Source organism: Nyctereutes procyonoides, unplaced genomic scaffold (assembly GCF_905146905.1).
Source record: "Nyctereutes procyonoides isolate TBG_1078 unplaced genomic scaffold, NYPRO_anot_genome, whole genome shotgun sequence".
Lineage (NCBI taxonomy): Eukaryota > Metazoa > Chordata > Mammalia > Carnivora > Canidae > Nyctereutes > Nyctereutes procyonoides.
In genome coordinates this window covers 7,401,371-7,418,173 of record NW_026575036.1, presented here as the reverse complement: position 1 = coordinate 7,418,173, position 16,803 = coordinate 7,401,371, and the positions used below count along the sequence as shown (strand labels likewise).

The 16,803-nt window shown below is 37.4% G+C and overlaps 1 protein-coding gene across 8 annotated transcripts in view; it reads left to right on the top strand.

Annotated features, from left to right (window-relative positions):
• C2CD5 (C2 calcium dependent domain containing 5) overlaps nucleotides 1-11,031 on the top strand; it is a 100,870-nt gene extending 89,839 nt beyond the window's left edge. For 4 of the 8 annotated variants that reach the window (XM_055318556.1, XM_055318551.1, XM_055318549.1 and 1 more), the window contains 5 exons: nucleotides 713-763; nucleotides 1,663-1,764; nucleotides 3,118-3,308; nucleotides 8,956-9,102; nucleotides 9,719-11,031. In XM_055318556.1, the coding sequence (XP_055174531.1) occupies nucleotides 713-763; nucleotides 1,663-1,764; nucleotides 3,118-3,308; nucleotides 8,956-9,102; nucleotides 9,719-9,850 (623 nt within the window). In that variant the 3' untranslated portion in view covers nucleotides 9,851-11,031. The remainder of the gene's footprint in view (nucleotides 1-712; nucleotides 764-1,662; nucleotides 1,765-3,117; nucleotides 3,309-8,955; nucleotides 9,103-9,718) is intronic. The other 4 variants (XM_055318555.1, XM_055318557.1, XM_055318552.1 and 1 more) reach the window with 3 other exon arrangements.
• The last annotated feature ends 5,772 nt before the right edge of the window (nucleotides 11,032-16,803 follow it).

Genomic DNA, 16,803 nt, shown 5'->3' with positions numbered 1-16,803 from the left:
GTTTAAATTTGTACAATACCTTAAATAGCAATAATAAAAATACAAAATACCAAGGAAAATTCTGGATGTTCCTTTTTTGAGGTTACTGGAAAGGGAGTGATTTCCAGGTTGGGATCTAGTTTTGTTCTGTGGGGTACACCACTTTTTAGTTCTGTGATGTCTTGATGCCACCAGATGGAGCTGTTAATAGTGAAGTCCTTGAATGAGGGGGTTTGGTGGTGAGGGGAAAGGTTATGGCTAGTAAGCAGTTTGTGTTTATCTGTGAGACATAGGTCATTGCCTGGTCTGTAATTTTTAATCTTACTGGCTCTTCCCTCTCCCACCCCAACAAACATTTCCCTCCATGTTTCATTTCAGATTTTCTTCCTAATACATTGATGCTTTTCTCTGCTCAGTTTTCTCACCCTGCTTTCATCCTACTAACATTTGTTACTATGTCTATATTTTCTTATGTCTATAATGTTTCCTAAACTCTTTATGTTACAGTAACAAGTAATCTTCCTTGGCATGATATTTATTAACTGAGCTAGCTTTCATATATCGGTAGAAACTGCATAAAAACCTAAATACTTCTATTTGGTTTGCTTTTATAATGAAGCCCTAAATATTTCCTTGTATTCATCTGGCTAATAGAGGTATTGACAAACAGCAAAGAAGAGATACTGGCTTGTACTTAGCATTCAAGCTAATGTTGTTCATATTGTCTTATTAGAACACCTGGAGAGTGCAAGTTCTAACTCAGGTATACCAGCTGCACAGAGAGGTGAGTTTGTCTAATTAAGCAAATAGTCACCAAAGGTGTGTAATTCTAGTGTGGTGCATAAACATACAGACATTGGAGAAATGCACTGGACAGTGGAATAGACACCAAAATGTGGCTTTATTGTAGTTAGAATGTGTCTTTAAAAATATTAATCAATTAAACTAATAATAACACTTTTAGCATTTTAATAGTTTCCCTGTTTCTAAAAATAAAATTTTAGCACTTTAACATTATTTTTTAGCTCAGTAGTGGTAAAAGACTTTTTTAAAAAAGGATAACTTGTTAGACTCCCACCTGCCTTCCCAGTCAATGTCATCAGAAGCTTTGTTGCCAAAATTAGATGTGAAAACAGAATATTGGCCAAAGTGACCCTTTGGCTTTCCTGTAACTGATGGTAGAAAGAATGTGTTTTAATAAAGGATAAATCAATTAGTGATTTTTAAAATGTATTCTTCAGCATTTGATTCGCATTATTTTTTTGATTTTAGAGTAAAAGTAGGGAAGAGAATTATTCACAAAGTTTGGATTATAAATTAAAGTCCTAAAATATAGACAGTTAAAACATTGTAAAGTTAAAAAAAATGGGAAATAAAGTTAGTTAAAGCACTATATGGTCCTTTCACTGTTATTTCTATTAGGCCTTGCTTCCATTTCCCCTAAGAGACCACACAACTATGACATTACCAAAAACGCTCAGCCAGCTAATTGAGAACTTGGTTTTGGACAAATCAGTGTCTAAAGCTTGACTCTTTACTGTCTCTCACATCTGACTTGAAAAGGACCATTCTTTTTCTAAGTTACAGTTAAATTACATCATCAGAAGGAGTGTTATGACGAGTAAGAGACGTCATCCATATTTTTTCTTTGTTTTTTCTTTTGTTTTCTGTCTGTGTTTTCAGCAACGTCAGTTGATTACAGTTCCTTTGCAGACAGATGCAGCAGCTGGATAGAGCTCATTAAACTGAAAGCTCAGACCATAAGGCGCGGATCAATTAAGACAAGTAGGCGGATGTTTCTACCACATTATGATCTGAGAAGCATATCCCTGATTTCCCAGTGGTGAAGGCTAGACCTTACTACCCAGTAATAACATTGCCAATCAGTCACATGATGGAGTGTGAAAGCTGCAGACTCTCATGGTCACTTAGCAAAAGTTATTGAAGAGCTTTGTGATTTGTTCATTTTTAACTGTACAGTTGTGTTTCAAAATTTTACTTTTTTGTGAAAATATTCTTCAAAGTGTATAAATAGATATTATATCCTTCTAATGGAAGGAAATGAACTCTCTTACTGAAGAGATACTCTTCCAGGATCCAAGCTAAAATGTTGTAGATGGCATGTATTAGTTTACTAAGAGTGATATCCAGAGGGCTAAAAGAATGAGGTATTTCTGAATTAAAAGGAGTTAACTATTAACGCACTGCGAGAATCTGGATCATTACTACGTGTTCTTTATACTCCATGTATTTTGGTAGACTTTGAGTCCATATATTTGAGTGAAGAGAATTTCCATTAAAAGGGAAGGAAAGGATCTTTTTAAAGGAAAGATCACAGGATATGGAACCAGCCAGATCTGGTTTGGAATCCTAGAAGTGTCATTTTAATAGCTGTGTGACCTTGGTCAAGTTATTTAACTTCTCTGAGCCACTGTTTCCTCATGTGTAAAATGGGGATAATAATACCTATGTTGCTGGGTTGTTGTAAGGATTATATATATATATATATATATATATATATATATATATATATAGTATGTAGATATATCTGGCTTATGGTAGTTACTTGTTAAGTGGTAGCTATTATTATTCATGTTATTTTATAAGCAGTCAACTTTTAAACAGCCAAGGTCATTTAAGTTTTTAAAATTATGAGTTTGATCAGAAAGTTTTGGAGAAAAAAACCTATTACAACTAGTTAACGTTAAGGTTTATCTACAAGTTGACAATGAAGAAGTCGTCTGCAAAAGATGGAAAAAACCGCACTGGGAAATATAACAACTTTCACACTCTCTTTGTAATAATTTGTTCCTACAGCAGATAATTTTTAATGCTCTACCGCTTTTTCTTTTTCTTCACTTTATAACAATCATTGTGTGTGTAGCTACACCGCATCAACATTTTCTTTTGCAGGAATGCCATTTTTCTTCCAAAAGAATTCCATTCCAGCATTTCTACTTAAGTTTTTCTTTCTCTCTCTTTTTAATTGCATGCAGTGCATGATAATTTCTTTACTTTCATGACATGGCTTAGCCTCACAGACAGCTGAATGTTGTCACCACTTATTTGGAAACCTTAGGGAATAATTAAGTTACCAACACCTGATCTTGATGTTTTTTCTTCTTTCTCCAAATTTAGCTGTGACAGTTGAAAAAGCAAGTCCCATGGGTGAAGGAAATTTCCGGAACCGTTCAGCTCCACCTTGTGCAAATTCTACAGTTGGAGTTGTTAAGATGACACCTCTTTCTTTCATTCCTGGAGCAAAAATAACTAAATATCTTGGGATAATTAACATGTTTTTTATTCGGGAAACCACTTCTCTTCGTGAGGTAATTTTATAACATTGTTTTTGTGAATTTTCTGATTGAAGACATTAGTAACAAGCAAATTTCAGATTGTTATTTTTTGCCAAAGTACACACACCTGTGTGCACACACACACTTTTTTTATTTTTTTGCAATAACCTGTATAGATTGATTCTGGATTAGACTTAACTAAATTTCATACAGCACACAGTATTATCACAAGAGTTTATGTTGGCTTTAATTTCATTTATTATTAGAAATCCCAGATCCTTATCAGGTGATAAATAAAATAAGTAAATTTATCCATGTTTGATTAGAGATTTAAAACAGCCTGAAAGTGCTTGCTTTGGCAACACATATACTGAAACAGCCTGAAAGAACAGCTTAGTTTTCTCAAGTAAGTTACTTGCCAGATATATTTAAATAACAGTTTTTAAGGATTTGCATTTAGAAATCATGGGGTCTATATTATAGATGGATGTCTATGGGAATAGTTTATCTCTATTATTTGCTTCCCCTGAAAAAGAATGCAGCTGCTCATTTTATTCCACATCCCTCCAAAAGTACATGTGAAACCATTTATTCAAATTCTTACCTTACCCTGGGTAACAGTAGTTACAATATTTTGATGTGGTCAAATTTAGGAATCAAAGTCAGCCTTTTATATCTTTTATTACAAAGGAATTTAAACTCAAGAAGAAAATTTTATTTACATGTATCTTAGGTTATGAAATAAGGCTAGAGCAAATTAATATTGTGAATAGGGAAATTTTTTATTGAATACGTATGAAACCCAATAAACTCTTCAGTTAAAAAACTCTTTTTTAAGTGTATTCATTATAAAGATGACTTAATTATGCTCTTTTTCCCATTGTTTCACCATCAGTGTTTCTACACTTCCTTATAAATAATAGCCCTTTTACTTTTTTCTTTTTTTAAGTTGGGCCTAGCATGGAGCCCAACACAGGGCTTGAACTTGCAACCCCAAGAACAAGACCTAAGCAGAGATAAAGAGTCAGGCTTAACCGACTAAGCCACCCAGGTTCCCCCAGCCCTCATACATAAATACATACATACATTTATTTATTTATTTTAAAGATTGTATTTATTTATTCATGAGACACACAGAGAAAGAGAGAAAGAGAGAGAGAGAGGCAGAGACACAGGCAGAGGGAGGAGCAGGCTCCGTGCAAGGAGCCCTATGTGGGACTTGATCCCAGGTCACCAGGATCATGCCCTGGGCTGAAGGTGACGCTAAACCACTGAGCCACCCAGGGATCCTCATACAATTATTTATTTATTTTTTAATTTTATTAAAAATAAATTTTTTTAATAAATTTATTTTTTATTGGTGTTCAATTTACCAACATACAGAATAACACCCAGTGCTCATCCTGTCAAGTGCCCCTCCCCCAGTGCCCGTCACCCATTCACCCCCACCCCCCACCCTCCTCCCCTTCCACCACCCCTAGTTCGTTTCCCAGAGTTAAGAGTCTTTATGTTCTGTCTCCCTTTCTGATATTTCCCACACATTTCTTCTCCCTTCCCTTATATTCCCTTTCACTATTATTTATATTCCCCAAATGAATGAGAACATACACTATTTGTCCTTCTCCGATTGACTTACTTCACTCAGCATAATACCCTCCAGTTCCATCCACGTGGAAGCAAATGGTGGGTATTTGTCGTTTCTAATGGCTGAGTAATATTCCATTGTATACATAAACCACATCTTCTTTATCCATTCATCTTTCGATGGGCACCGAGGCTCCTTCCACAGTTTGGCTATTGTGGCATTGCTGCTACAAACATCGGGGTGCACGTGTCCCAGTGTTTCATTGCGTCTGTATCTTTGGGGTAAATCCCCAACAGTGCAATTGCTGGGTCGTAGGGAAGGTCTATTTTTAACTCTTTGAGGAACCTCCACACAGTTTTCCAGAGTGGCTGCACCAGTTCACATTCCCACCAACAGTGTAGGAGGATTCCCTTTTCTCTGCATCCTCTCCCAACATTTGTGGTTTCCTGCCTTGTTAATTTTCCCCATTCTCACTGATGTGAGGTGGTATCTCATTGTGGTTTTGATTTGTATTTCCCTCATGGCAAGAGATGCAGAGCATTTTCTCATGTGCATGTTGGCCATGTCTATATGTCTTCCTCTGTGAGATTTCTCTTCATGTCTTTTGCCCATTTCATGATTGGATTGTTTGTTTCTTTGGTGTTGAATTTAATAAGTTCTTTATGGATCTTGGAAACTAGCCCTTTATCTGATACATCATTTGCAAATATCTTCTCCCATTCTGTAGGTTGTCTTTTAGTTTTGTTGACTGCATCCTTTGCTGTGCAAAAGCTTCTTATCTTGATGAAGTCCCAATAGTTCATTTTTGCTTTTGTTTCTTTTACCTTCGTGGATGTATCTTGCAAGAAGTTACTGTGGCTGAGTTCAAAAAGGGTGTTTCCTGTGTTCTCCTCTAGGATTTTGATGGAATCTTGTCTCACATTTAGATCTTTCATCCATTTTGAGTTTATCTTTGTGTATGGTGCAAGAGAGTGGTCTAGTTTCATTCTTCTGCATGTGGATGTCCCAATTTTCCCAGCACCATTTATTGAAGAGAACGTCTTTCTTCCAATGGATAGTCTTTCCTCCTTTATCGAATATTAGTTGACCATAAAGTTCAGGGTCCACTTCTGGGTTCTCTATTCTGTTCCATTGATCTATGTGTCTGTTTTTGTGCCAGTACCACACTGTCTTGATGACCGCAGCTTTGTAGTACAACCTGAAATCTGGCATTGTGATGCCCCCAGCTATGGTTTTCTTTTTTAAAATACCCCTGGCTATTCGGGGTCTTTTCTGATTCCACACAAATCTTAAAATAATTTGTTCTAACTCTCTGAAGAAAGTCCATGGTATTTTGATAGGGATTGCATTAAACGTGTAAATTGCCCTGGGTAACATTGACATTTTCACAATATTAATTCTGCCAATCCATGAGCATGGAATATTTTTCCATCTCTTTGTGTCTTCCTCAATTTCTTTCAGAAGTGTTCTATAGTTTTTAGGGTATAGATCCTTTACCTCTTTGGTTAGGTTTATTCCTAGGTATCTTATGCTTTTGGGTGCAATTGTAAATGGGATTGACTCCTTAGTTTCTCTTTCTTCAGTCTCAGTGTATAGAAATGCCACTGATTTCTGGGCATTGATTTTGTATCCTGCCACGCTACCAAATTGCTGTATAAGTTCTAGCAATCTTGGGGTGGAGACTTTGGGTTTTCTATGTAGAGTATCATGTCATCGGCGAAGAGGGAGAGTTTGACTTCTTTGCAAATTTGAATGCCTTTAATGTCTTTTTGTTGTCTGATTGCTGAGGCTAGGACTTCCAGTACTATGTTGAATAGCAGTGGTGAGAGTGGACATCCCTGTCTTGTTCCTGATCTTAGGGGAAAGGCTCCCAGTGCTTCCCCATTGCGAATGATATTTGCTGTGGGCTTTTCGTAGATGGCTTTTAAGATGTCGAGGAAAGTTCCTTCTATCTCTACACTCTGAAGAGTTTTGATCAGAAATGGATGCTGTATTTTGTCAAATGCTTTCTCTGCATCTAATGAGAAGATCATATGGTTCTTGGTTTTTCTCTTGCTGATATGATGAATCACATTGATTGTTTTACGAGTGTTCTCATACAATTTTTTAATGTCATGCTCACCATCCTGTACCTGGCACAGTGCCCGGCAGAATAGACATAAGTACTTTGGTGTAAATGAGGCAATGACTTCTGAAAGACTGATTGATGGATGTTTCCTTTATGATAAATTAGTTTTTAAATAATATTCTAATTGTATTAAAATGGAAAAGACACTATCAATATATTCTCAAAACCCTTTTTAATGTAGAATTAAAATAGGTAACACTTTTGAGCCCATTTAAGTTTGACAAAGAAGGTTGGGCGTGAGAAGCTAGATAGATTGGTGAATTAATTTTCCAATTGCTCCGAGTAGTACATGGATATTGTGTTATTTTAGTCCATAATATTGTATATCCTAAGTGCCTCCTCTACTGCTTACGCAGCCATATCCCAAAATGTTACTTCATAGTACATTTCCCTTCAACAGAGATTTTGTAATAGTAACTGTATGGCATAATATCCCAAATTTATTCACTGCTTGATACGTTATTTGCTTTCAATTGTGTAATCTTTTAAGAATTACACTTCTGTAGTCTCTGTTACTCTGTTATCAGAATTCTGAGATTTAAAAGGCAGGAGGAAAACAGATACGTAAAAGAAAAAAAAAAACATGTACTGAGCTATGACTGAGTTGGAAGTAAGCTGAAATACCTCAATTCCTTAATTACAAAGAGAACTGCCTTTATGTGTAGGATCTATATGTAGGATCCTCGGGCTTTTTTAGAAAGGTATGATCTGGTCAAATGTGTTTTCTAACAGTGCATTAAATTTTGCCCTTATGTGCTCACTTCTGCAGCACATATACTAAATTTTGCCCTTAACTTCCAATTTAAAGTTGGAAATTTCTTCCTAGATTGTAAATAACCTCCAGTAGAATTCATGGAAAACTTAGGTTGTAAAGCTTTTTAAGCTCTCAGCTAGACTTTGGTTTCTGTTTTATTTTTGAACACTGAAAACATTCCCTAAACTACTGGATTTCATTCCCTGAAAAATATGTGTGGGATACTCAGTGTGTGCACCTGTTGAACTAGGTGTTAGCATATAATTATGAGCAAAACAGGCAGCAGTCTCTGACCTGTTGGAATTTACAGGGTAGTGGAACTGGAGTGTGGTGAGCATTAAGCAAATTTAATCATAGAACTAATGTATAATTACTAGTGTTAGTAAGTAATACAAAGAAATACCACAGAGGCTATCAGAGAGTATGATAGGGAAACTGAATTTAGATCTGATAGTTAGAGAAGGTTTTTCTGAGGAAGTTACATATAAACAGGGACCTGAGTAATTGAGTAAGTTATCCTGGTGGAAAATTGGGTGAGGAGCCTTCCAGATGAGCATGCATAATGACCCTGAGGCAGGAAAAGTGCTTGATATGTTTGAGAAATGGATACAAAGGCAAGTGTACCTGGAATATGCTTCAGAATGGGAGATAAGGAGAGCAGACAAGTTTTATTATTTTTATTTACCATCAATTTCTGTGAGTGAGGGGAATGATTTGGTGGAAATGTTGAAGATGGAGAAACAGTTTAAATTCCTGCTCTGCCATTTTTTGGTAGCTACATGGTCCTAGCTAGTCATGGGCAAATGACACATATCTGACTTCAGTTTCATTATCTGTATTGTAGGATATTAATCACCGTCACAGGGATGTCTGGGTGGCTCAGCGATTAAGTGTCTGCCTTTGGCTCAGGGCGTGATCCTGGAGCTCCGGGATTGAGTCCCACATCAGGCTCCCTGCGTGGAGCCTGTTTCTCCTTCTGCCTATGTCTCTGCCTCTCTCTCTGTGTCTCTCATGAATAAATAAGTAAATAAATCTTCAAAAAAAATAACCCCCTTAACAGACATGTGTTCAGTAAAGGTTTGTTCATTCATGCAACAAATTAAAATGAAATTAAAACGATCATCCATTATATTAAGATCATTTAAGATGTTTTAATATAAATTACTTGGCATTTTATATACATAGTTTGATTTTTTTGCATATTATTTTCCAGGAAGGAGGAGTCAGTGGTTTTCTCCACGCTTTTATTGCTGAAGTGTTTGCAATGGTGAGAGCTCATGTTGCTGCATTAGGAGGGAATGCTGTTGTCTCCTACATAATGAAGCAGTGTGTCTTCATGGAGAATCCAAATAAAAACCAGGTGAGTTGTAGTTAAAAACTTCTTTTGGGGGAACCTGAGGATTTCCTCCATGGCTTTCCCATCTACCACTCTCTCCCTATCCCCCACCAAAGAGAATTGTTCTTTAGAACCTTTTCTAGATGCTTAAAACATGTTTTAACGAATATATTAATGGTCATACGTAGATCAGATGCTGGTTTCATATCCTGAGTATTCTTAAGTACCTATAAAACTTTTGCTCCTAAGTTACTGTGAAAAACACCCTTTAGTTTGGACTGTTATCTGTCCAGTTCTAACTGGTATACTGGTGAAGAGTACATTCCAATTATTATTCCCAATAAATAATTCTGTTAGTAGGGCCAAAGGATTGTTGTTAGGATTAATTTTAGGATAAATTTCTTTTACCAGTATTCTTCATATTGACTGACTTAGAATTGTTAAAGTTTCTTTTGGAAAATGTAATTTTATCAATGGGGTTGTATGAATGTCCTTTCCTGTGAGTTGCCTTCTTTTCCTTTGTTCATTTTTCTCCTGGGTTGTCTATCTTTTTCAACTATGTAGCACTGCTCCTAAAATAATAGAAAATTATGAGCAGATTGTTGAGTTGGTGCTTGAACATGTCCTATTGTTTGTATAGGCACAGTGTCTTATAAATGTAAGTGGTGATGCAGTGGTTTTTGTTCGTGAATCCGAATTAGAAGTGGTGTCAACTCAGCAGCCTACTGCCAACTGCCAGCCATCGTGTACTGGAGGAGAAGTTACAACCTGAAGTAAATTAGAAAGAAAGAGCTCAAGTAAATGAAATTCATCTGTCTCCATTGTTTTGTCTTTAATTATCTTACTGGACTTTTAAAGGTGAACTTAATTTGAGATAATTAAGGAGAAATTGGCATATTATGAGTAGATTTGATTTATCTGGGATCTCTTGGAGGCATGGGAATTTTCATATCTTTTCTGTTTGCCAAGCCTGGTCAGGCCCCGTGGAATCTTGACCCTTCACTAAGTTCAGATAGATTTCTCAGAGAACTATAGATGGAAGCTACTTGTAATTTATGTTGACTTTAAATCATACTTTGAAACACAAATGGTAAGATTATCAAGAAACTATAATAGCTATCCTAGTGTAATTGAAAGAAAGTAAGAAAGAAATTTTCCAAATTGTCAATGAGTAAATAATCTGATTTGAGGAATGTGTGGGAAAAAATGGCTAAAAGTTTTGAGAACACTATGTGGGCTTCCTAACAAGTTTTATTTTGATAACAACTGAATTCGGAATTTGGTAACAACCCAAAGGGAAGAGTGCTTCAGCCATCTTTTAAAAAGAAGTTAAAATTCTGCAACTTGTATCCATACTATGTCCTAACTACTGTAAAAGAAGAAGTAATTTACTAGAGCCCGTGTCCTTCCTTTGAAAGTTTTTTTAATGTAAGGAGGGAGAAGCAAATTAACTATATAACTTTGTAACTGGCCAAATTTTGTTAGTGTTTAATTTGTCTAAAATAAGCTTGGCTTGCACTGGAAAGAAAAGGTTAGTGAATTTGGTCAAAGTAGCTAAGTACAATTGACCTAGTAGGAGCATAAAATTATTTCTAATAGAATCATACTGCACTCTTACCAAATAAACAGGATTATATCTTAGGGATTTTTGATGGTGAGTTAGATTATATTTGGCATAGAATTTGGAAATGTAACTTGAATGTAAATATGCTGCAAAATGTTGAATGTATACATACAAATACTTTTTTTGTCAATGCCAAATACCTATTATAAATGAAACTTAAAAAGTACATTCCTCCTTTGCACAATAAAATTTCTTTATAAAACTCATGATTTTGCTCTTTCAGGATAATAAACTACCCAAAAGATTAGGAGTCATTTCCTTGTTATCACAGGTGTCAATATTTTTCTGTATTTTGTTTATAATTTTATTTTTTAAATAAAAAGTTTATAAACTGGAATATTCCTAAATTTCGTTTGCCTCATTTGTGTAGTGTGGTACTGCTGGAAGTCTGAAATCACTTTCCATATGATCATCTCTATTCATTTCTTTAGTTACCAAACATTCATTCAGTTAGCTTCTACTGTAATTCTTGTTGCACTTCCATTGTCTTTGATAGGTAGGTATTCACATTCAGCAACCACTGAATGCCTACTAGATCTGAGGGCACAGTTTTAGACAGTGAACAAAACACACCAAAGTTCCTATGATCATGGAGCTTATTTTCAGTGACTACACAAGTAAATAATTTGTAAAATGTGGTACACACACACACACACACACACACACACAGTAACAATTGTTAATGTTTCCTGAATGCTTACTCTATGCCAGGCAGCGTAAAAAATATATTTTTGTGTTAATACTTTTAATCTTTACAGAAATCCTGTGGGGTAGAGGTAGATATTATAGTTAAGCTCTATTTTATAGGTGAGGAAGCTGAATAGAGAGTTTGATTTGCCCAGAGACACAATAAATAGAGTCAAGATTCAAGCAGAGGCAATCTGGCTTTGAAACTACACTATTAAGTGAGAAAATGTGTGTAGCTTGGGATGAAGGTAGCTTCCAAAAGGAAATAATATTTAAATTGAGTTCAGAAAAATACACAGTTCATTGGAATTGACTGTTCCAATTTTATCCATCCATTCATTCATCTAACATTGCTGAATATGTTTTAGAGTTCTTTCTAGGCAGGGGAATACTACTATATCACTAATTGAGTACTTTGTGCCATATCCTATGCATAGAGATAAACATTATTACTAATTCCTTTTTTTAACATTTTTATTTTTTTTTTAATTTTTAAAAAGATTTTATTTATTTATTCAGAGAGAGAGGCAGAGACACAGGCAGAGGGAGAAGCAGGCTCCATGCAGAGAGCCTGACGTGGGACTCGATCCCGGGACAGAAGGATCATGCCCTGGGCTGCAGGCGGCGCTAAACCACTGCGCCACCGGGGCTGCCCCTATTAATTCTTTTTTAAAAGATTTTATTTATTTATTTGAGAGAGAGCAAGCGCATACGTGTACAAAAGCAGGGGGAGGAGCAAAGAGAGAGAGACCCGCAGACTCCCTGCTGAGTGTGGAGCCCAACTGGGGGTTTGATGCAGTGCGAGATTCAAGGTGGGGCTCGACAGGGGGCTCCATCTCAAGGCCCTGAGATCATGACCTGAGCCTAAGTCAGATACCTAAAACCAACAGCCACCCAGGCACTTCAAACATTCTTACTAATTCTTAAAGTAGCTGGGTGGCATTAGCTCCAGTTGATATGAACAATTGTATGCTCAACAAAGGCCTGGGCTGATTTCTAGAAAAACTAGAGTTTCCTTAACTACTCAGGCTTGCTCTCTGCTCACATGGGCCATTTGCTCATGTTCTCTACCTTTGAAGCTTAATCAGCTCATGCCAAGATGGGCTCCTTCCAGAAAAGCTAACGTTGCCCTATACCCCAATAGCTGCTGCTGTTTTGTGTGGATTCTCTCAAAATGATCATTTTGAACAGATAGGCTGTGACTTACTCTTTTGGAAAGACTGAGGCCAATATAGTTGCCTGTATCTATCCTTTAATTTGCTAGCTGCTCCAAAGGTAAACTATACAACTTAACCAATGTTAGATTTGCTACCTGCACTGCCCCATGTCCTCTACCTCCTCTTCCCTAACCCATTACCATATGGATTCCAGTTCCTCTGCCTTTTGTATGACAATGATACAAGTATTGGATTGCTGACAAGCTTTTTCATATTTCTATTAATAATCTACTAAGGAGTTATTTACATTCAGTAAAATTAAGTGTACAGTTCATGGGGCTATAACCAATAGGTTCAGCTGTGTAACCAAAGTAAAGAACATCCCCATCACATAAGAGAACATTTCTGTCACACACACATGCACACACATGAAAAAAAACAAACCATTTCCATCACCCCAGGAGGTTTTCCTTTTGTCCTTTTGCAAACAGTCCACTTCCCCTTGTGTGTAAACGGGATCTTGTGCTCAATAGCTTTCACTTAGTGTAGTGATTTCTAGGTGCATCTACATATGGACAACATTTTTGGCTATTTTGAATAAAACAATTTAAAAAAAATTTGAGTTGCTGTTTTCTGTGAAAATTGAATTTCTATTCTTGGGAGTTGACTTTTTCTTGTAGATAATTCGCCAGGTGTGTGACAAGTATGTTGTCCATCAACATAGTTTCTGGTACCTTTTTACCATAACCAAACATTTAATTTTATTATGGACTATATGACTGTCTCTTCTTTCTTAGATTTCCTTAGTTACGATGATCTCCCTTTGATTTTTTGGTTATCTTGAAGGTTCATCAAACACGTCCTGAATTGCTCTCATCTTAGAGGCTCCCCATTAAACTTGATATGCTTCCTTATTTCTTACTCGATAAATGTCATCACACGCAGCCAGTCTTAGCTTGAGTCAGATACCTGAGGGAGACCCAAAGCCGATACCCTTTCCACTACACCACTCAATTTCATGGAACAAGATTCATGGGTGTGGAGGCATGAAAATGTATGTTGTTATGAAAATAACATTTATTTACAGTTTTGTAGTTTGTCCCCCCCCCCGGGGGGGGTGTCTTTCACAGAGTACTTTGAGAATCTGATCTAGATACTTGAACTTTTCCCCAGAAAAATAGGCATATACTTGAAATTTTGTATATTTTGCAAATTTTGAGGTCGTTCCCACTTCTAGAATGTCTGAGAACCCTAGGGGCTCAATGCAGTCCCCAGAACTTTATACTACTTAAGGAGTATGAAATTTGAAACATTGAAACCCCCTCACTGCCCCTCAGTTTAATCTAGTAAAGAATCAATGGAGGAGTATAAGGAATAGGCCAAAGTAAGGGTTAGGAATAAATGGGTAAATGCTATCCTAGAAATTTGCCTTTTTCCCAGCAGGAAAGTAAAAATATTTTTAAGATTAGATTTTTAAATATTAAAAAATCCAGGGGTGCCTGGTTGGTTCAGTTGGTGGAGCACATGAGTCTTGATCTCAGGGTTGTGGGTTCAGGCCCCACATTGGGTATGGAGATTACTTAAAAAAAATCTTTGGGGGGCAAAACCACCAATATACCTATAGTAGGTGGAATAATCCCACCCCTAAGATGTCCACGGCCTAATTTTCAGAACTTGTGAATATATTACCTAACAAGATAAAAGGGACTTTGCAGACGTGATCAAAATGTAAGAACTTGATATGGGAAAATTATCTATGCTTATCTGCAAGGGTCCTAGATTCTAAATATTAATCCTACAAGGTGGAAGAGGAAGATAGAAGAGCAGGTTAGAGAGATTCTATGAGAGGTGGACTCAACCTGCCATTGCTGGCTTTGAAGAAGGAAAAACAGAGCAACAAGCTGAGAAATGTAGGTGGCCTCTAGACTCCAGAAATGGCCCCTCAGCTGACAGCCAGCAAGAGAATGGGGTTCTCAGTTCTATTAACTGCAAGGAACTGAATTTTGCCAACAACTCAAACGAGCAAGGAGATGGATTCTCCCTTAGAGCCTCCAGAAAGGCCCAGAGCCCTGCCAATGGCTTGATTTCAGCCTTGTGAGATATCAGATTTCCGACCTATGGAACTGTGAGATAATAAACTTGTTTAAGCCACGAAGTTGGCCATAGTTTGTTACGGAAGCAATAGAAAACTAATACAAAACTCTTACAAATTTAAACTATGGCTATATATAAAGTATAGAGTTACAATAGAGTGCTATTTATTAAGATGAAATGCTTCACAAACTCAGGATTTAAGTACTGAGAATATCTTATTTTTCTAATTAACTTTTTTGAATATCCACCCAACCAATTAGGACGAATCAGAATCTTCCACCTTTGAGGTCGTTCCCACTTCTAGAATGTCCGAGAACCCCAGGGGCTCAATGCAGTCCCCAGAACTTTAAGGGCATCTTCCCCACCCAAGAGTACAGGAGGCTCTCCGGTACACTGTTGCATTTGCTTCTCACTGCCACACGATGTCGCTGTTGGAACGGGTTCCGCACGGTGGAACAGAAGAGGCCGGTTTCCGGCAGCGATGACGTCCAAGTAGCCAAGACTCCTGCAACACTTTGCATGATTCTTTAGCAGGTAGTCTATTTCCTCCAAATCTAGTGCATCCAAGGAAGCCTGCCAAGTTTCAATTCCTACTACTCAACCCAACTGTCAATGAAGTTGTGAGAATTTCCTATAAATTCTAGATATCAGAGGTTTTTTGTTTTTTGCTTTTTTTTTAATATGTACTTTGCAGACATTTTCTCTTGGTCTGTGGTTTATTTTGCATTCTTCAAACATTGTTTTTGGGGGAACAGATATTTTTAATTTTGATGAAGTCGGCTTCATTTTTTTTTCTTTTGTAGTTTGTGTTTTCTGTGTCCTAAGAAATTTTTGCCTAACCCAACATTGCAAAGATTTTCTAGAAATTTCAGGTTTTGGCTTTACCTTTAGGTACACGATCTTTTCAAGTTATATTTTATATATGATGTGAGGTATGGGTTAAAGCATCCCCCCATTTTTGCATTTGGATGTCCAATTGCTCCAGCACAATTTGTTGAAAAGACAAACTTCTCTACATTTGATTGACTTGGCATCTTTGTTGAAAATTCATTACCTGACCACATATAGATGTATGGGTCTATTTCTAGACTCTCTCATGTGTTCTACATACCTATCCTTTTTCTACTACTACATGGTCTTGATTCTTCCAATTTTTTTTTTTATTCTTCTACTTTTATAGTACGTATGGCAATCAAGGAATGTGAGTTTTAAAACTTAATTCACACTCTTGAAAGATATTCTTGATGATTTCAGTTCCTCTGTTTCTCCATATAGATTTTAGAATAACTTTATATGAAAAAGACCTGCTTCTTAAAATTGCAATTGTGTTGAATTTATAGATCAGTTGAAGGACAATTAACAACTTAATACTGAGTCTTTCAATCCATGAATATGCTCTTTCTCTTCATTTGGGTTTTGTTTAATTTCTTTCATCAATATTTTGTAGTTTTCAATACACAAATCTTGCACATTTGTGTGTGTGTGTGTTGTGTGTGTGTTGGGGGGCTTTATATCTAAGCACTCTGTTTTTCTGTCCTATTATAAGTGGAATTTTGGTTTTCCTTTTTCTTTTCTGCAGAAAGCTTTATTGTTTCCATTTGGTCCACAGCTTAGGAGAGGAGGGCCCCAGCGTGGGGCAAATGCTGCCTCTTGGCTGTAGGGAGAGGCTCAGGCACAAGGCCTAGCACCAGGGTGATGCCTCAGGGGCCCCTCAGAGGCCAAGGGGCTCCGGAGGCTTCCCAAGAGGCAGAGACACCCACCAGTCTGCGGAGGGGAGTCAGGTGGTCACCCCCTTGATGAGTTTCACCTCCGCACCCAGGAAGTGGTCTCCGTGGAAGAGAGCCGGCTTCCACCTTGGGTTTTACATCTACTAGGGACGTTCAGGGCCAACTGGCCTCACCGTCTCCAGAGCCCCTGGTCGCTGCGGTGGGAAGAGAAGCCCAGAGCCAGGTGGGTGCTGGAGGCCTGCAGGTGCATGTTGGCCAGGTGGAGGGCGGCGGCCTCCACCTCCGAATGATGCTGAGGAACCTGGGGCTCATGGGTTGGGCTTGATCGGTAATAAGGAGTTAAGCTCAGGGTGTTCCCAGAGGCAGAGGGTGACCAAGAAGATGACTCCGAAGGTTGCCACTGGGAAAAAAAGGTGCAGGGTGACGGGAGGCTGGT